This window comes from Oncorhynchus kisutch, linkage group LG13 (assembly GCF_002021735.2).
Source record: "Oncorhynchus kisutch isolate 150728-3 linkage group LG13, Okis_V2, whole genome shotgun sequence".
Lineage (NCBI taxonomy): Eukaryota > Metazoa > Chordata > Actinopteri > Salmoniformes > Salmonidae > Oncorhynchus > Oncorhynchus kisutch.
In genome coordinates this window covers 72,243,426-72,264,376 of record NC_034186.2, presented here as the reverse complement: position 1 = coordinate 72,264,376, position 20,951 = coordinate 72,243,426, and the positions used below count along the sequence as shown (strand labels likewise).

At 44.3% G+C, this 20,951-nt stretch overlaps 1 protein-coding gene across 2 annotated transcripts; it reads left to right on the top strand.

Moving 5' to 3' along the window:
- The first annotated feature begins 6,064 nt into the window (after nt 1-6,064).
- Nucleotides 6,065-19,970, top strand: LOC109906424 (DNA-binding death effector domain-containing protein 2-like). 2 transcript variants are annotated; one of them, XM_031787177.1, is made up of 6 exons: nt 6,065-6,175; nt 6,874-7,397; nt 7,564-7,692; nt 7,818-7,964; nt 17,409-17,796; nt 18,232-19,970. In XM_031787177.1, the coding sequence occupies exons 2-6, from the start codon at nt 6,911-6,913 to the stop codon at nt 18,236-18,238; spliced, it is 1,158 nt and encodes a 385-aa protein (XP_031643037.1). In that variant the 5' UTR covers nt 6,065-6,175; nt 6,874-6,910; the 3' UTR covers nt 18,239-19,970. The 2 variants fall into 2 exon arrangements, with proteins under 2 accessions (XP_031643037.1, XP_031643038.1); XM_031787178.1 differs by lacking the exon at nt 6,065-6,175 and having other exon boundaries at nt 6,226-7,397.
- Nucleotides 19,971-20,951: the final 981 nt, after the last annotated feature.

The following is a 20,951-nucleotide window of genomic DNA, read 5'->3' as shown; positions in this document are numbered from 1 at the left end:
TAAAAATAAAATAAATCGTGAACATTAAACATAAAGTTGAGAATGTAAACATATTTTCGAGGACGGGTGAAATAATGGATGTTGAAATCAAAAAACAAACAATTGAAAGCAAAATGTATAGCATTGTAAACAAAAATCAGACATTAAAAGCAAAACCCAAAAAACGTGTAAGCAAATAATTTTAAAGCGAGAGCAAAACTCTATGACAAATTATACAAAATATATATATATATATATATATATATATTTGAAAACGAATGCAAAAATCGTTTTCTGTTAAACTTTCTCAGCAACCAATTATATTGAATACATTTTGCCTAGGCTCTTGCCTGCATGTACTACCTTTTGGTTACGCTACTCGTATCTTTGCTTTCGATGTCTGTTTCTTTGCTTTCACTGCCAGTCTTTTCGATTGCGAGTTTTGGCATTATTTTTCCGTGAAGGGCGTGTTTTAGAGGAAGGCTTAAACAATGAGTCTCCATTTTTTTATTTAACCAGGTAGGCAAGTTGAGAACAAGTTCTCATTTACAACTGCGACCTGGCCAAGATAAAGCAAAGCAGTTCGACACATACAACAACACAGAGTTACACATGGAGTAAAACAAACATACAGTCAATAATACAGTAGAAAAACAAGTCTATATATGATGTGAGCAAATAAGGTGAGATAAGGGAGGTAAAGGCAAAAAAAAGGCCATGGTGGCGAAGTAAATACAATATAGCAAGTAAAACACTGGAATGGTAGATTTGCAATGGAAGAATGTGCAAAGTAGAAATAAAAATAAAGGGGTGTGAAGGAGCAAAATAAATAAATACAGTAGGCGAAGAGGTAGTTGTTTGGGCTAAATTATAGATGGGCTATGTACAGGTGCAGTAATCTGTGAGCTGCTCTGACAGTTGGTGCTTAAAGCTAGTGAGGGAGATGTGTTTCCAGTTTCAGAGATTTTTGTAGTTCGTTCCAGTCATTGGCAGCAGAGAACTGGAAGGAGAGGCGGCCAAAGGAAGAATTGGTTTTGGGGGTGACCAGAGAGATATACTGTACCTGCTGGAACGCGTGCTACAGGTAGGTGCTGCAATGGTGACCAGCGAGCTGAGATAAGGGGGGACTTTACCTAGCAGGGTCTTGTAGATGACCTGGAGCCAGTGGGTTTGGCGACGAGTATGAAGCGAGGGCCAGCCAACATGAGTGTACAGGTCGCAATGGTGGGTAGTGTATGGGGCTTTGGTGACAAAACAGATGGCACTGTGATAGACTGCATCCAATTTATTGAGTAGGATATTGGAGGCTATTTTGTAAATGACATCGCCAAAGTCGAGGATCGGTAGGATGGTCAGTTTTACGAGGGTATGTTTGGCAGCATTAGTGAAGGATGCTTTGTTGCAAAATAGGAAGCCAATTCAAGATTTAACTTTGGATTGGAGATGTTTGATGTGAGTCTGGAAGGAGAGTTTACAGTCTAACCAGACACCTAGGTATTTGTAGTTGTCCACAAATTCTAAGTCAGAACTGTCCAGAGTAGTGATGCTGGACAGGCGGGCAGGTGCAGGCAGCGATCGGTTGAAGAGTATGCATTTAGTTTACTTGTATTTAAGAGCAGTTGGAAGCCACGGAAGGAGAGTTGTAATGGCATTGAAGCTCACCTGGAGGGTTGTTAACACAGTGTCCAAAGAAGGGCCAGAAGTATACAGAATGGTGTCGTCTGCATAGAGGTGGATCAGAGACTCACCAGCAGCAAGAGCGACATCATTGATGTATACAGAGAAGAGAGTCGGCCCAAGAATTGAACCCTGTGGCACCCCCATAGAGACTGCCAGAGGCCCGGACAACAGGCCCTCTGATTTGACACACTGAACTCTATCAGAGAAGTAGTTGGTGAACCAGGTGAGGCAATCATTTGAGAAACCAAGGCTATCGAGTCTGCCGATGAGGATGTGGTGATTGACAGAGTCGAAAGCCTTGGCCAGGTCAATGAATACGGCTGCACAGTATTGTTTCTTATCGATGGCGGTTAAGATGTCATTTAGGACCTTGAGCGTGGCTGAGGTGCACCCATGACCATTTCTGAAACCAGATTGCATAGCGGAGAAGGTGCGGTGGGATTCGAAATGGTCGGTAATCTGTTTGTTGACTTGGCTTTCGAAGACCTTAGAAAGGCAGGGTAGGATAGATATAGGTCTGTAGGAGTTTGGGTCTAGAGTGTCCCCCCCTTTGAAGAGGGGGATGACCGCAGCTGCTTTCCAATCTTTGGGAATCTCAGACGACACGAAAGAGAGGTTGAACAGGCTAGTAATAGGGGTTGCAACAATTTCGGCAGATCATTTTAGAAAGAAAGGGTCCAGATTGTCTAGCCCGGCTGATTTGTAGGGGTCCAGATTTTGCGTCTCTTTCAGAACATCAGCTGACTGGATTTGGGAGAAGGAGAAATGGGGAAGGATTGGGCGAGTTGCTGTGGGGGGTACAGTGCAGTTGACCGGGGTAGGGGTAGCCAGGTTGAAATCATAGCCAGCCGTAGAAAAATGCTTATTGAAATGTTCAATTATAGTGGATTTATCCGTGGTGACAGTCACATCCGTCACTCCAAAACTAGCAGACCAATGGAGACTCATTGTTTACACCCTTCACGGAAAATAATGCCAAAACTCGCAATCAAAAAGACTGGCAGTGAAAGCAAAGAAACAGACATCGAAAGCAAAGATACGAATAGCGTAACCAAAAGGTAGTCCGTGCAGGCAAGAGCGTAGGCAAAATGTATTGAATTGCATTGGTTGCTGGGAAAGTTGAACCGGAAACAATTTTTGCATTCGTTTTCAAATATATATTTTTTATCATTTCTCGCAGAGTTTTGCTCTCAACTTGTAAGCAAATCATTTAAAAGCGAGAGCAAAACTCTATAACAAATTATTGGGGTTTTGCTTTTGATGTCTTTGTTTACAATTCTATACATTTTGCTTTCAATTGTTTGGTTTTTCATTTCAACATCCATTATTTCACCCGTCCTCGAAAATATAATGTTAACATTCTCAACTGAATTTTTCAGAAAAAGACTGCAGTCCGAGTGCAGTACTGCGTCCAAAACAACAGCTTTCTTTTTACTGCAGAAATGTAGCAGTGTAATTGCAGTTAGAGTGCTGTATAACTACAGTTCAATTATTCTGCATCCAAAATACCACAGTGAACTGCACTTTCTGCACTTTCAAAACCGCAGTAATTTTTTGTAAGGGGGAGCAGTTGTTGGGGGTTAATTGCCTTGCTCAAGGGCAGAACAGCAGATTTTTCCACCTTGCCGGCTCGAGGATTGTTCTTTTTTTCTTTTTTGAAATGTACACCCTTTTTCTCCCCAATTTTGTGATATCCAATTGCGATCCAATTACGATTTTGTCTCATCGCTGTAACTCCCCAACAGGCCCGGGAGAAGCGAAGGTCGAGTCATACATCCTCCGAAACATGACCCGCCAAACCGCGCTTTTTATCACCTGCCCGCCACCTGCACCCATGTGTTGGAGGAAACACTGTTCAACTGACGACCGAAGTCAGCCTACAGGCGCCCGGCCCGCCACAAGGAGTCTCTAGAGCGTGATGAGCCAAGTAAAGCCCCCCCGGTCAAACCCTCTCCCAAACCCGGATGACACTGGGACAATTGTGCGCCACCCTATGGGATTCCCGATCGAACCCGGGTCTGTAGTGACGCCTCAAGCCCCTGAATACTGCTTTTATCAATCCTAACCATCTCAGGTCTATGATTACAGGAGGACACAATAGGCATATTCTTCATCACATCCTTATGGACCTTGGCCACTCCAGAGCCATGTATTTAGAAAATCTAAATACATGGCTCTGTGCCACACTATAACCTTAAAGGCAGCATATACTAAGACGGTATACTATACTCTAATTGTTAACACTCATACTTTGTGTCCATCTCACCAGATTACACAGCTTCTCTCAGTTGCACCTGACTGAAGGCATAATTTCAGGTTCTGAGGGACAACTACAACACCGTCCTCACATCCAAGAACCAGGTCTGGATCCAAAATGATGCTTTGACTTCAACTTAAGCTGAGCTACAGAAAATGAACAGCTATGTGGCTGTGGTTAAGGACCAACTGGAGAGAGACTACATGTAACTTGTCGCAACCAAGGACCAGTCAGAGAGGCAACACAGAGATCTTGCTGCTTCTCATAACCAATTAGAAAGAGAGTATGAAGGCCTACTGACATCCAACAACCAATTGTAAAAATAAATAAAAAACTACATAGACCTGACAGCATCTAAAAACCAACCGTATCTAAAAACCAACTACAGAGAGAGATAAAATATCTCACATGAACCAGGGAACGGTCACAGAGACAACACCTGAACATCAGTGCAGCTTAACGCCTCGATCACACCGACAGCATCATTGCATTTTGGTACACCAGAAGTACATTCATTTCCAATGGAATGCTACTTTTACCTTCCAGCATTGTAGAGGCAGTTGCAGTGCGTTCTGTGTGGTGCATACGTTGGAATTATCAAACTGTATGCCTCACCGGCTCGACAGAAATGGTAGCAGAAGGTAAATGTTGAACTTTTGTTGCAAACATATCCAGATGATGCTGCATAACATTTTGCACAAAGACACTGTTGGTGTGATCAAAGCGTTATGACCAGTTGAGGTGAGAGCATGTGAGGGTCGCAGAGACTAAAAACCAACTTCAGTTAGATCTCATAAGTCTCTTTGAAACTGAGGCGATTTTGAACAGAGACTTTGTTGTCACGGTGAGGGAAAGGAATTCCCTTCAGAAGATGCCTACAGAGCTGGTCAACTTCCTGCCTGTGGACCGACACTGTCCATTCAGAGACCAGATCACCCAAGGTCAGCAGTGTCTTGATTTATCTGTCCATCTACATCTATATGCACTATATACTGCGTGTTTGTGTGTGTGTGCAATGTGCATGAATATGTTATTGTGTGTGTTTGTGAAATGTGCATGTATATGTTATTGTCTGTGTATGCTTGTTTCTGTATGTTTGTGCATGTGTGTGTGCAACGTGCATGAATGTGTTCTTATGTGTGCGCGTGTGTGTGTTTGTGTACATTCGCCTCACACACCTTGTCTTATGGGCTGGAAGATTTTCTCCTCCAGGTGTTACTTCTTCTCCACTAAGGAGGAGCTGGAGCAGCGGTCGGGTCGACTGTGTTCAACAGGGCGGAGATCTGGTGGTCATTGACAGTCCAGAGGAACAGGTGAGAGACATTGTATTGGAGATGCGCAGAGGTGGGTTAGATCTATGGTGCAAGATGGTTGGGCCCCAAGACAATCTTTACTCTAGTATTAATACAGGATATAATACGCATAGATTATGGCCATTGGATGTGTAGAAAATCACTGTATCTCCGTGGACTCTCCCAGGTAGAAAGAGCCCAGTTCTGTGAATGTGAGGGGAGACCGTGTGTGCCTCCACCATCAGAGAGACCAACCCTTCTCGGAGCTGGAGAAGAGACCTGCAGCATCATGTCCGGATGGATCTGTGGGACCTCAGCGCTCATATAGTCAGCGTTGCCATATAGACACACGCATGCACAGAGCACATTTATATGTAGCCTTAAATCCTCCATTAAAATAGCATTAATACACGATAGGGCGTGATTTCTTGTGGCAATAGCATAGTGGGTGCTGGTCATAGTAAATGGTGAAAACGACATGTACATGTGAGGATATTTATTAGATATTCTGGGGGAAATTATATAATAGGTCACTATACTGTTTTGAATCTGCAATACTGCCTCATTCGCGTTCTTCATGTATAAAATGAGTAGGCCTCTGACTACAGCATCATCTTCGTCTCCTCGCCAACACGTCCTAAAAAATAAGTGCAGTGATTGGTTACTGCTTGTTGTTGTTCTACTGCCAGCTCTGCGTGCGAGGCGTATTCATTAGTTGATTCAGTTGCAAAACGTTTTGTCTGTTGATAAACGTTTAGTAACGAAAACTAGAGTTTATATTGGACACATTTAGGCAGGTCCCTCCCCGCTTCGTTCCGTTTCTATTCCATTTTTTCTGTTTGCTTCCGTTTGGTTCCGAGAGTAAACGGTTTCCGTTTTGCAACAGACAAAACGTTTTAGAACCGAACCTGACTAATGAATACACCCCAGCTGTGTTGACAACACTGACCATCGTCGAACAACGAAGGCGAGTTTCACAAAATAACATATTATTTAGCTTGTTGCAACGATTAACAATATTATATTGACAATGAATAACCGCATTTTTAGTCTTTACATGTATTTGAACGTCTTGATTCATCTTCATGGTATAGTCAGCTGTTGTTGTTGCTAGCTAGCGATAATTTCGTAGCTAACGTTAGCTAGCTAGCTACCCAAATGGTTCATCCAGCTGCAACTAATTATTTTGATGTTTCCATCTAGCTTACTATCAAATCGAGACAAATGTAGCAATGTATGAGGGACCATCTCTATTTTTGACCGTTTTCAAGGGCTGTCAATCTAAATGTAAAGTGCAGTTTTTTTTCTTCCAGCAGTGGAACGTCTGTTACGTAACGTAATTTGTTGCACTGTCAACACAGTTTGTACTTGCAAGGTATGGTGGCTCGGCGAGATCTCGAGCTCTCCAACGTAACCACAACGAAAACGAAGTAGCTTTGTGTTCACCGCCAAATCGGTTATTATTAGACAGTTGGTTGCATTTTAAAGCCTGTAACAGTGCATGTCAATATCTCGTGGTCCATTCGCGTTGTGGCTGCTGGCTGGCTTGTTATTTGATAACCTGATAAACCTAGCCAGTCCTGTTGTTTAGTTTGATATTTTGAGTCGTTACTTCATTGCTACCCACATTGTCTAATTAACTTTATTCTTATCACAATGGCCTAGGTGCATTGGGAAAGGATAGCCAGCTAGCTTGTTAACAATGGCAACCATGCGTCGTCCAAGGTACTCTCTCCGAGACTCTCTGTACTGGGACGAGACTGAGTGCCTGACGTACTATGGGATGCTCTCTCTACACGAGATGTTTGAAGTTGTCGGTTCTCAACTGACAGAGACAGACGTTGAGGTGCTGTCGTTCCTCTTGGATGAGACCTATCCGGCTGGAGGGCACCCCTTGGACCCAGCTGGCTGGACCAGCGAGCCCGGTGAGGAAGACCCTGAGGCCAGTAAAGGAGTCTCCCCCAGCCCAGTGCTCCTGGAGGCCTGGCGGCGGTTACAGCCCAAGGTTCCTGCTTTGGCCTGCCCTACCGCTGCCCGCCACAAGCCCAAGAGTGGGCTAGAACTGCTGCTGGAGCTGGAGAGACGTGGGTACCTCAGTGAGGGTAACCTGGAGCCCCTGTTGCAGCTGCTGCGAGTCCTGACGCGACACGACCTCCTGCCTTTGGTGTCCCGCAAGAAAAGGAGGACAGGTAAGGGACTGTAACATAGAGTGCTGTTCATAACTGGAAGCCAACATGCAGTAATAGAGACAATGTTGTCATAATCACCTGGAGGCCTACTCCTCCCAGTTGTGTGTTGTCTGTTTGCCTGTCTACACTCGGCTGTGTCGGTGTCTGACCTTAATCTACCTCTCAGTATCACCAGAACGTTTCAGAGTGGACTACGGGACAGAGGACAAAAGACAGGTGTGCACATCTGGACTGACTGACCCCTGTGCACAGACAGAATCACATGATGAACACGCCACACAGCAATGGAGGGGGGGTAAGCTACACTCCGGTACAATCTGTGCATGCCTGAACTTGTCTCTAAGAAATGTCAGTAACTGTTTGTGAAATTGTCTGGATTTGCACCAGTTAAGCATTGCTGGATTTGTGTCTGTCCAACAGGTGTTGACTCTGCCAGGCCAACACCCGCCCCCCAACGGAAGAAGAGGGGTAAAGGCCGCCGCTGGACCAGCAAGCCCACTGCCCACAGGAGAAGAACGGGCATCCCTGAAACTCCTCCCCCACCTATATCTGAGAAAGTGACCTGCGGTAAGACCCGCCTCCATGCCATTCTCTTTCTCTCTAGTTTCCCTTCCATCTCTTTTTCTCTATTTTCTTTCCATCTCTCTCTTTAACCCACTTGCTCATTCACCACACTCTCTCTGGGTTCCTCTCTTGCCATCATACATGTGTCTGAGTCTCTCTCTCTCTGGCTTACATCCATTTTCTATCTCACTTCTAATGAGAAGCTGTAAGAACCATCACCACAACAGCCCTTAACAGTGATGATACTAAAAATTGCTGCCATATCAGAATGTCCCAGTCACCACCTTGTCTCACCAGTAAGTTTAAACTTAAAATACCCATATCAAGCAACCTTAAATCCAGCCAGAGCCGTGTTCATGTCCTCACATAAGATAACGACTTCAGTTTGCTCCCTCTGCTCAGCTTATATCCTGACCATAAGTTGACCGTCCCACCATTGCTGGTTTGAGAATGGTTTGCATGGGCCTCCTGGGAGATCAATACTACCCTGCAGGCATGTTGGACTGAGTGGGCTGTGCTGTAACAGTACTGTCAGAGCAGAGCATGTGTGAATGAGTGACCGCTCATCAGTAAATACAACCCATACTGACTGGCTGTATTTGACCTGACTTAACCCCTCAACCTGGTCATCATATGCTCTCTGTGGTGGTCAAACTGTCTCACACTCAATCATTATCACCAGGGTTTCAGACAGCGTTTTACACACTCCCGGGGTCTTTGATTGTGTGCTTCCTGCCACACTAACATCCTCACAATGGAGGGATTCTGTAGACGTCCACACAAGGATAGTCTGCTTGCACGGCCAAGCAAAAAACAACAACCTGAAACGGAATGAAATGAAATCTATCTGTTCTGTTTCATGATGACCTTAGCACAGAGGGGAATTGGGTTGGCTCGCCTACAACTTCCATCTATCAAATATACTATGCCAATGTCAGCCATTGTCTTCACCATTCTCAAACTAAATAAGCATCCAGCCTTATTACTTGCCTTTTACCTATCCTGGCCATTCTGATAAAGGGGAGGAAACAATGGAAGGAAGCCTCTTTAGGCTATTGAGATGTACCCTGAGAGGAATTCACACACCCAATGCACAGCAGTGTGAGTCAGCGTTTCTGTCTGAGCTCCACACAGCACAGCAGGCTTCGTGTAGTAGTAGGACATGGCATTTCAATGTGGCATTCAACCTTAAACTCACAAGCGTGTTATGTTTCAATGGGACGTTTCTGCGTCAACCCACAAGCTCACTAAACAGAGCAATTTAGTCTGTTCTGTGCAGACAAAAAATTATGTTACGCTGCCTTGCTCTTTTGTGACAATACTTGTGGGGAAAATGTATGCTTTAGACCTACATACTATAGCTGCCACATGGTTGGAATGCTGCCTCGTAATAACTAGCCTGTGGTCCAGACTGAGGCCCAGGGGAAGGACAGTTAGAGTGTAGAAGACAGTAAACCACCTGTCTTTCACTTATACGTCTGCTATACGCTTGTCAGCCGAGCTTGTCTTTCTTCTTCATATAGCATAACTACTAGCCTGGTCCCAGATCTGCTTGTGCGATCATGCCACTCCTTGTCACTCATTTGGCATGACAATGAGTGGAATGATACCTCAAACAGGCTGGTATCCAGGCTACATAACTACTGTTGTTCCAAAAAGAGAGATTCCTATCCCTTTCTCCATTTTTCTTTTCCTTCACTTTTCATCTCCCCCCACGTATCTCCCTCTCTCTCTCTTACCCAGTTTTTTTCAGCTCCTGTTCTTAAGAACCCTGCCTGGTAGGTCTCCTGTCTCTTATGTTGGTAGTACTGTCTGTCTTCTCCGATCCCTAACATAAACTTTAGAGAAAGTCCCGCTGAATTTCTGAATGTGTACTGAACATATAAGTTGAATTGATAGCCTCACACTTGCTGACATCTTCCCAGACCAGGGTCCGGTTTCCCAAAAGCATCTTAAAGCTATGTTTGTTAGAACCTTCGTCGGGGCATTATTAAATCTCAGAGCTGTTTCCCAAAACATTCGTTTTTAACGTTACACTTGTAATCTAACGCCTGTCTCAGACCACTCATTGAACAGCTAAGTGGGTTGTTAGATGCTTTTTTTGCCATTACACACAGAAGAGCTCCGCTAAACATAGAATCACATGGCTTCTCCGCCTCTGTGACCACTGATCACTTCAGACAACCAATACAAGTTGGCACTGTCTTTGCAATTGATACAAACAAGCAGCGTATAAAAAGATGCTTGAAATTAAAACATGTGTACATTAAAATATATATACAGTAGGCTAAATGGCAATTTGAATCATTGAGTTCTATGTTGCTACTGTACTTGTAGGCTACAGTCTGTAATTTGTCTGTATGTATTTCATGCTGTGCAGCCTAATGTGTGCAATAATGTGCCATATCGTGATTTAGTGCATTATTACAGGGTAAGGATTAGAATCAGCCTCCTAAATATTGGAAGCCATAGGTGATAAGCTTCTAGGAGCTGATCAGTCTTCAGTATTGTGGAATCATTTGGATGTTAAGGTAAGATTTGAATGGAGAAAGAGCTGATCCGAGAGCAGCGTTGCTTTTCTTTCGATCCTGTCAGTATCGACACAAGCCACAACGACGCGCTTAGCGACCGTTCTCTCTACATGGTGTTTTAGCAAACACATGTTACATCTTTGTCCGTTATAGGAAAGATGCATCGTTAAACACTCGTAAGCCTAAGTTCAATCGCTATCAGGAAACCGGGCCCAGGTCAGTAGGCCCTTAGCCCTTCCAGATCTGTTGCTGTATCTAGCCTACCTGACAGCCAACTAACCCTTCGTACTGTGGCTATCCCAGACACAGCCACTCCCACAGCCTGACACATACTGATGAGTGATACTGCTTATTTATCAACATGATCTGATTTCAACAACTTTTCACAATCCATGAAGTCTCTTCTTCAGGGAGACAAATATGTTTATGATTTTACACTGACTTCGTAGCGCTCCAACATAACACTGCAACCCTTTCAAATGTGCCATTTTGTCCCCGTCGATCAGAACAGCCTTCTCTAAATCAACTGCACTAAGTGCCCAGTGATCAAACCCTAAACAATCTACGAGGGATACCTGCCCCTTGCCCTCTGCAGTAGCCTTGCCCTCTGCAGTAGCCTTGCCCTCACAGTCCCAGACATGTACCATACACAGTGTTGTTGCTTTGCCTCTGAACATGTTGCTGTCTTGACTCCGCATTTGATCCCCACCAGGTTGACTCAGGATTGTGACTCAGATCGAGTAACCTAGAGAGCGGACCTAGAGAGCGGAGAGAAAGGCTGGACAAAAAAAAAAGTCTGGTCTGGCCTTTCACTCTGTCCGTACGATCTGCAGTGTGTGCTCACCTCAGTCGCTCTCTCTCTCGTCAGTCTGGCCCGATGCCCAAGGTAAAGAGGCCCTCCCCCTCAGAACGAGGGGGGGCTGCCACTATGCTCTGTGTTCAATGCCTGTGTATTATTCTAGCTATCATGTTCCTCCTTACCCCATTCAGAAAAAACGTGTGCTCTCCACAAAGTGTTCTGGAATGTTCCATGATTTTTTTTTGTGTCTATTACTCTAAAGAGGGGTGTTGGCCTCAGTGTTTCACAGAACTGACCAAAGTGTCCTCGGAAATATGCATAGAATATTCCAGAAGTTTCTTAATCACCGTAATGCAACCTTGAACCTGACCCCTCTTCTGAATACCATGCTCGGACTCTCCAAATGACTCAAAGCTCAAACTGACCTGAACATTTTTTCTTAAAGGGGTAGTTCACTTCAAAGCCAAAGTTTGACAGATGTTTTCCTAAAAAGTGATAACTGAGTGCATATTCCACACTGTCTAGTCTGGTGTATATCCCACTACATGCATACTGAAAACATCTGATTAACTTTAGTTTTGGGGTAAACTACTCTTCTAAAGCAGCCATCAAAATGGAGCCTTTTAACTGAGTCCCAGTGGTTCTTGTGGCATCAACTTCAGTAGATACGTCTGGTCAGTGATCACAAATACCTTTCTCAGAATTCAAACAACCCAACTGATTCTGGTTTACTAAAACAAAAAGAGACCAAAACAATTCTGGAATCTCAATTTAAAAATGTCAAACTGGTCTCAGAGATCCATTGATCTCAGTCCTCTTGTCAGTCTGAACTCGAATTCTATCCTTTATATGAACATAAAATGGCCGCCGACAGCTTCTCTGGAACCTTTGCTCGAGCAGTTCTGAGGAAAATGACCCAACAGTGTTGTGTTAAGGGCTGTGTAACCGCATGCTGTATCTCATCTCTGACCCCTGAATGAGCTCCCAGTGTGGGGAGCAGAGATAGATGGGGCAGTCCAGTCCAATGCTGCCTCACAGCATTCAGACCAAACCCATTACTACCTCTACTATCTTACCAGTCAGTTTGTTTTCACATAATCAGTTCCTTTTCTCAGTTCAAGCGTTTCAGTTACAGTATTTCAGTTATTTGTGGTTACAATTTCTTATGCCAAACTGTAACCTACGATTAGAAGCGACGTAAAACAGTCCACGTAAGCCGTAATGTTAAACAGTGGACTTGGAGGCATCAAAAACAATTCAAACTCCAAGTGATTGCCTTTGAACCAGTGTTAAGCTTGCCTGCTTGATCTTGAGAAACAACCAAATTGACAGATATCCAATCCAACTGTGCTTGTCTCTTTCTCTCTCTTTCTCTCCTTTCTCTATGTTCGCAGTTCAAAACAGACCGACTCGTGTGTCAGGAAAAAACATCCTCTCACACACACTGAGAGGGAGAGAACGAACACTAAACGCTCAAACCACACAAACCAAAAAAAGAAAGAGCTTTGGTCAAAGGGGAATAGAGAGAGGTCTCTCTACCTGTCTCTCTCTACCCCTCCCTCTCTCCCTCCCTCTCTTGGTCTGTCGTTCAGCAGAAAAACGGATCGATAAAGAGTTGAAGCTCTTCGCACCAAGTGACTCCTCGTAAATGGGTACTTTTCTGTGGGGTGAATGGAGAATCTAACTAACTCCTTGTTTTAAAGGGAGAAAATGAAAGTTGTCCCTCCTAATGTTCTGTCTAAATGGATCTATCTGTCTCTGATGAAGTGTAAAGGACTCTGTAACCTTAACAAAATCACTATGTTCCCATTGTTTTTAAGGGCCTTCCTTTCCTGGTGCTCTCAGCAAGTCCATTTTTCACAAGTAGGTAGGAAGGAGCAGTCATTTAGAAGTATGGGGACATTGTGTAGTAGGTGTTGATGTCACAGTCCCCACACAGTATATGACCCATGTCACTAGACTTGTACATTGCAAAAGTGCACAATTGTTACAGTTTTACTCAGTTTATTTATCTGACATGTTTTACCATATCGACAATTGACAGGGGTATTATGCAGTCCTGGTAACTTTCAGATGTTATTAGCTTGAAGCTGACTTTCAGTTTCCTCTCAGAGCAGTACTGTGCCTTGTCAGCTGCACATCCTGTTTTAGCTGATTTGACACCCTGCTGGCAGGGAGAGATAAATGTATCCCCTAGAGCAGGGTTTCCCAAACTGGGTCCTGGGGCCCCCCCTGGGTGCACATGTAGGTTTCTGCCCTAGTGCTACACAGCTGAATCAAATAATCAGCTAATCATCAAGCTTTGATTATTTGTATCAGCTGTATAGTGCTTGGTCAAAAACCAAAACGTGCACCCCTTAGGGTCCCTTGGATCGAGTTTGGAAACACTGCCTTAGGGACAAACCATGTATTTTATGATACGAAATGCCTCCAAATTGACCATTTAGACTAGAGGTATCTGTATTTCCTGAAATGGTCCATGATTTTACATGCAGAAACATCTCCCCAGAGTAACAATGTGGAGATGTTGATGAGACATTGGAGTAGTGATGAGGGAAGGCAACCCTTCAACTATTTTTCACAACATGTCAGATTATGGGGCTGTGTGCATTTAGTCTTATTTTCGGGACTGTATGCGTCCTACTGTTCTCTATCAACCTCATTGATAACTGTCCTAAGAGCTGCTGTATCAATAGAGACAGAAATGTTCCTTGTACCATAACTTTGCCTCCTGGAAGAAAAAAAAAAAATCCAAACACCTTCTGTATCCAATTTCTTTGTGTGCAAACTAACAGTTGACCTTCATGAAATATGATCATGATTATCATATTTGGCCTGATGTGAGAGAACACATATTTTAGCTATCTACAAATCTACTTGCAGTTGACCTTAAGATACATTTTTGATACACTGTGTTGTACATCAGAGCATGTTTTCAATGTTGGCAGTAAATGTAGGAAATCTGTCTAACCTGAAGATGTCTTTTTTATTTAACCTTTATTTAACTAGGCAAGTCAGTTAAGAACACATTCTTATTTTCAATGACGGCCTGTTGTTCAGGGACAGAATTACAGATTTTTACCTTGTCAGCTCGGGGATTCAATCTTGCAACCTTTGGGTTACTAGTCCAACGCTCTAACCACTAGGCTACCTGCTGTCTAAGCTCCCCGATGGTCCAAGTGGTATGTGTTCGTATAGCCCCCTCATTGCAACCTTATAAAGCAAAGAAAGAAGGAACCAGTGTTTGGTTTTCTCTCTTACAAATGTTAAGAAATTCATAATCAATTCAACATTTGCATTTCTAATGTTGGCATTTTCCAAAGCTGCCCCCTCCAGAGACTGTCCCCCATGGGCCTGAACAATAATGTGGATGGAGACAAAGAACTCAAATGAATCACATAGTCTAAGGCACAGTCATGGTCCCTGGTTCATTTGGTACAACATTCCAGTTTAAATTGTCTGGTTCTATTTCTTGTGTCCTCGTTAGAGGAAGCAACTATTTGTCAGTTTCTCCTTTACCCAAACCTGTCTCGGTGTCTTCAGAGACCAAGGTATGTGTAGGTACCCGGTTCCCTGTGTATGGTACTACACATAGCTTTCCCTCTTATTCACATCCACAGGTGTTTTGAGAGATAAGACTGTGGTCTAATTTTCAATGTGAGTTTTTGGACCTCTGGTCCCCCCTGTCCGTTCCATATTCCTTCTCTCTCTCTTTTTAAATCCAGTTCTACTCTTTATCGTTCCTCCATTTTCTGTTACATGAAGTTGGGGAGGGCAAGGTGGGTGGGGTAAATCCAGATATACAGTTTGACAAACTATCCTCCATGTTGGCGACAAACATTCTTTGACAAGAATATTCTAATTTTAATATATATTTTTTAGTTTGGTGCTAACATGTTGCTGTGAAACTAATGTATCTCAAACAAAGTTTTCCAATCTATGCACATCTCTGGTAGGGTGGGGTAGTGTGGGACTGGGAAGGTTTGGATTTTTTGTTGCAGCAAAGTCGGAAGGACGCTGGTTCTGCTGGGCGCTTGGTGAATAATGGCAGTAGAGGAGGATGAGACAGAGGTCTGCTTGCCTTTGCTCAGTACAGTATGTATCTCCTGACCCTTCTCTCTGTGCTGTTGCTGCAAGACCGCTAATTATCCTGTTGCTGAAACAACAAAAACATGTCACTGAAAGGTTGCTATCCATCCCCAGGGCTGTTTACAGTGTTAGAGTGACCTAACAAAATCCTACAACCCTCACAACAAGTAGCATTTTATTTCTGCCTGTTTTGTCCCACCTATAACTCATTATTACTGTAAGTACAGTGTAACAAGCTTTGTGATTACTCAGAGAAATGGATTACATAGTTATAGCTCTAGCTTTCAGTGTGTAGAGGTTTTGTGTAGATTACAGTGCCTGGCTGAAATCTCCCGGGTGAATAATGATGGGGGGTGGACTATTAGAACTGTATAGAGTGGTGTGGTGGTGTTCTTCCCTGATGAATATGCTTGTTATCCATCCTCTGATTTCACTCTAGTACTACAACAACAGCTTTTTTTAGTGGGTGTTGTGAAAAATAGATCTGTTTAGTCATACAGTAAATCCTGAGTGATGCTCTTCTGGACCCGAACAGGTCATATTTGTTCCCACTGTCAGGTTAGTGATGGTAGACGGCCTGGTTGGTATTACATTCACCTCTGTGCTCCACAGCTGTCTTCAGTTCTGCCTCACCTGTATCACTCTTAAAGACAGACTTTTGTTATCAACTGTAGTTAATGATACAGCAGTGTCCTACACCAGTAAGTATTTCTATGTGGTATCCTACTCTAATCACTAGTTTAATGTCAGATACAGTCCTGTTGAATGTAGTAGGCTCCCCTTAAATATTCTTTACTTTGGCACTTGTCTATCAACCCTCCCATAGCCTGTTCTTGACCATTTTTTGGGGGATAATATTCTGTGATTACGGCTTTATTTGAAACGTTTTCTTATCATTTTCTTTGTGTTTTTGTCCCTTCACCTCTCTTCCCTTTGTTCTGACTCAATGATCCCACCCTCCTCCTATTTGATTTTCACTCTCATGTGTACATGATATCTCACCCCACTCAATCTCCTGCTTCCACCATTTTCCTCTGTCCCTTTTTGATTGTTTCACCTCTTTGCCACCTCTGTTTCCTACTCTACATCTACCACTCTTCTCTCTTCCCCTCCACCACCCTCCCTCTACTACCCATTCCTCTACATCTACCACTCTTCTCCCCTACATCTTCCCCTCCACCACCCTCCCTCTACTACCCATTCCTCTACATCTACCACTCTTCTCTCTTCCCCTCCACCACCCTCCCTCTACTACCCATTCCTCTACATCTACCACTCTTCTCTCTTCCCCTCCACCACCCTCCCTCTACTACCCATTCCTCTGTACTCTCTCTCTCTGTCCCCTTCCCACTCTTCTCTCCTCCCCTACACCTTCCCCTCCACCACCCTCCCTCTACTACCCATTCCTCTACATCTACCACTCTTCTCTCTTCCCCTCCACCACCCTCCCTCTACTACCCATTCCTCTGTACTCTCTCTCTCTCTGTCCCCTTCCCACTCTTCTCTCCTCCCCTACATCTTCCCCTCCACCACCCTCCCTCTACTACCCATTCCTCTGTACTCTCTCTCTCTGTCCCCTTCCCACTCTTCTCTCCTCCCCTACATCTTCCCCTCCACCACCCTCCCTCTACTACCCATTCCTCTGTACTCTCTCTCTCTGTCCCCTTCCCACTCTTCTCTCCTCCCCTACATCTTCCCCTCCACCACCCTCCCTCTACTACCCATTCCTCTGTACTCTCTCTCTCTGTCCCCTTCCCACTCTTCTCTCCTCCCCTACATCTTCCCCTCCACCACCCTCCCTCTACTACCCATTCCTCTGTACTCTCTCTCTCTCTCTCTCTCTGTCCCCTTCCCACTCTTCTCTCCTCCCCTACATCTTCCCCTCCACCACCCTCCCTCTTCTACCCATTCCTCTTCTCTCTCTCTCTCTCTCTCTCTCTCTCTCTCTCTCTCTCTGTCCCCTTTCCTCCCTTCTCTCCTCCCCTACCTCCCTCCATCTCCTCTCCTCACCCTCCCCCCTCCCTGCAGACATTCGTCTGCGCGTGCGAGCAGAATACTGGGAGCATGAGTCGGCTCTGCGCGGCAGTGTCTCCTCGGACAAGCAGCAGCCCCTGGAGCGGCAGTTTGAGCTGTTCAGTCGTGCCACCTCCGTGCTGCGCGCCCGCGACCTGGGCTCCATCATCTGCGACATCAAGTTCTCTGAGCTGGACAACCTGGAGGCCTTCTGGGGGGACTATCTGAGTGGAGCGCTGCTAGAGGCCCTGAAGGGGGTGTTCATCACAGACTCTCTGCGGAGGGCGGCGGGGAGTGAGGGGGTCCGGCTGCTGATCAGTGTGGACCAGGATGACTACGAGGAGGGTCGCAGACTGCTGCTGGACGCACAGGAACAACAGGCCGGCTGCTGGGGACGAGATAGGTGAGCCTCACTGCTCTCTCCATTCTGGTTCTGTTATACTGTGTTAGTAAGCTGGTTGATTAAAGTACTTATTTACTCTGTGGCATGTATTGGGGCCATGCTGACCACTACAGGCGGTGGGGGTCATAGATGTGGACTTGACTGGTGGTCATGAATTGGAATGGCTATGTAATGCCACCAATAACCACTAGATGGCAAACTTTGCCCACAGGCATCAGAGCCATATACACTACCTGGTCTCACGTTGTCATACTCCCTAGACCCAACCTGAGAAAGCTGGTTATGGACGTTCGGCTCTGACAGACAGGCAGCTGTGCGAGGTTGTGTTAATCATTTCCGGCTCACGTCAGTTCACACAACAGTTCTAGAATCCTCAGAGACAGTGAATAATAGTTGTAATTCTAACCACCGTCCTCCACTATGTTCCCTCTGCAGGTCATGAGCCCAAGGATAGAGGAATGAAAAGGAGAATAAAATATGAAGAGGAACAATTTTCTTTTTTCTCTCCTTTTTAAGTCTCTCATGCTGAGAATAGAGGATACAGCCACTCCTAGGTCAGGGGAATGAATAGTCCCCAGGGAAAACAGCCAAACTTGGAGCAAAGGAAAACTGGACTAAAAGACTTGACACACTGTTCTGTTTGGAATTGATAACACAAGTTGTACTGAGCCTAGATGCCCTCAGGGCACTGAGGAAGAGACTGCCTTTGTTACACACACACACACACACACACACACACACACACACACACACACACACACACACACACAGACAAACTAAACTTCCACTGTAGCACACACACACACACACACACACAGACAAACTAAACTTCCACTGTAGCACACACACACAAACTACCACTGTATCTAACATAAACACTCTTAAAATCATCTATACGATGAACCATCAGCGCTGCCTGTAAGACTCATTGACATTTCTTGCTAACAGTGACAGCCCAGATACCAACTAGACTGTGCGCTAATGCTGAGCATCTCTGGTTATGTTTGAGGAGAGTGTGAGATGCCCTGCAAGGCGAACTTCACCCATCTTAATATTAGTTTGTGTTTCCATTGAAATGTATGATTTTGAAAAGATGAGCGTGACTGCAGCTCTCAGACACCGAGGGAGAGATGATGGGGAAATTACTAAAGATTATGTTTTGACCTTTTGGGAGAGATTTAGAAATAGATAGCGAAGGGAAGACTACCTGAGGACAGTGTAGTGGACAAATAGCTGGTCCTTCGAGAACTCCAGTCCACACACACACCATGATCACAAGCCACTGGTAGTCCCATCATGCTAACCCAGGGCCTGATAGCTGTGGTCAGTGGCCATCTCATCTCAGATGCCAGTAGATGATAGGAGTGATTACCTCTCAACCTCAGCCAACCATGGAGAACTCATCACCACAAGTTGTTGAACAGCAGCTGGGATAACACACTAGGCTGTGCTCACCCCGGCTTCCAGCAAGGCAAGGCCACTGCCTTTCCCATTGGAACTGAAGCACAAGACAGTGCTTCAGTCAATAAAACTGATGTAGATGAGATCAATATCAGAAGGATACATCCTAGTTCCACTCAGCCCTGACTTGTAGGCCCCACTGGTGGCTCACAGAGCGCTGTCTGTCTCTAGTCTAGTCACCCTGGTGGAACTAATGCCTGAACTCCTCTGAGTGGGATCAATAACCCCCTCTGTCTCTCCACCACCACCATGGGAGGAGAAAGAGTAAGGGGGAGAGGTAGGAGAAGGGGAAAGAGAGGAAGAGGGAGAAGGATCCCCACCTCCATCCCGACTTTCAGCTCCTGGACAGCCGCCTCATCCTCTGGAGGATAAGTCCCCTGATACAACCAGGCTGCCTGGTCTGCTACAGCACTGTGTCTGGTTCACACAGCCCTATGGGACCAGAGATGGAGGACTAGAGGCACTCAGGAAAACCTTAGTAGTGTTTGCTTTTTCTGTGTTTTGGTATATGGATTCGTTAGTGTAGCTTTGTATGGTTCATAAGAGAAAATAACAAAAATACTGTGTGTTCTAGTTCATTAACTTAGGGTGAACTTTTGTTTAAGTATCTGGATATTTTTATTTAGGCACTGCAAAAGTGCTGTATATTAGTTTAATATATCAGTGGAAAGTTGGAATTATTTCAAATAAAAATAAATGATTTATCAAAGGTTTCTTGTGTCTATGATGTAACCGTGCCTTCAGAATATATTCACACCCCTTGACTTTTTTTTTGTTGTTACAGCCTGAATTTTAAATGTATTAAATTGAGACATGTCACTGGCCTACACACAATACCCAATAATGTCAAAGTGGGATAATGGTTTTTACAAATGTATTAAAAATGAAAAGCTGAAATGTCTTGTCCACAAGTATTTAACCCCTTTATTATGGCAGACCTAAATAAGTTAAGGAGTAAAACAATAAAAAAGAATAATTCAATAATAGTGTTATTACTTTTGAATGACTACCTCATCTCTGCATCACACACATACATTTATCTGTAATGTCCCTCAGTCAAGCAGAGATTCAACCACAAAGACCAGGGAGATTTTCCAATTGGTAGATGGGTAAAAAAAATCAAATAAATGCAGACATTGAATATCCCTTTGAGCATGATGAAGTTATTAATTACACTTTGGACGGTGTATCAATACACCCAGTCACTACAAAGATGCTTCCTAACTCAGGTGCCAGAGAGGAAGGAAACTACTCAGGGATTTTACCATGAGGCCAATGGTGACTTTAAAACAGTTACAGAGTTTAATGCCTGGGACAGGAGAACTGAGGATGTACATTGTAGTTACTCCACAATACTAACATTAATTACAGAATACAAATATTCCAAAACATGCATCCTGTTTGAAATAAGGCACTAAAGTAAAAGTGGCAACGAAATGAACTTTGCCATGAATACAAAGTGTTATGTTTGGGGAAAATCCAACACATCACGGAGTACAACACATTTCGTCATTATGTGGTATTGTGTGTAGATGGGTGAGAAAATGATTTAATCCATGTTGAATTCAGGCTGTAACAACAAAATGTGGAATAAGTCGAGGGGTATGAATACTTTCTGAAGGCACTGTGCATGGTTGTTTTTTGGGTTCCCTTGTCTTTGTAAGTAGCATTGAAAGATACTGTTTGGACCACGG

Bases quoted from the DNA above. Each gene is read 5' to 3' on its own strand.
- LOC109906424 (XM_031787177.1), top strand. From the start codon at position 6,911: ATGGCAACCATGCGTCGTCCAAGGTACTCTCTCCGAGACTCTCTGTAC. The intron at 7,398-7,563 runs GTAAGGGACTGT...TCTACCTCTCAG, and splicing joins CCGCAAGAAAAGGAGGACAG to TATCACCAGAACGTTTCAGA. The intron at 7,965-17,408 runs GTAAGACCCGCC...CCCTCCCTGCAG, and splicing joins ATCTGAGAAAGTGACCTGCG to ACATTCGTCTGCGCGTGCGA.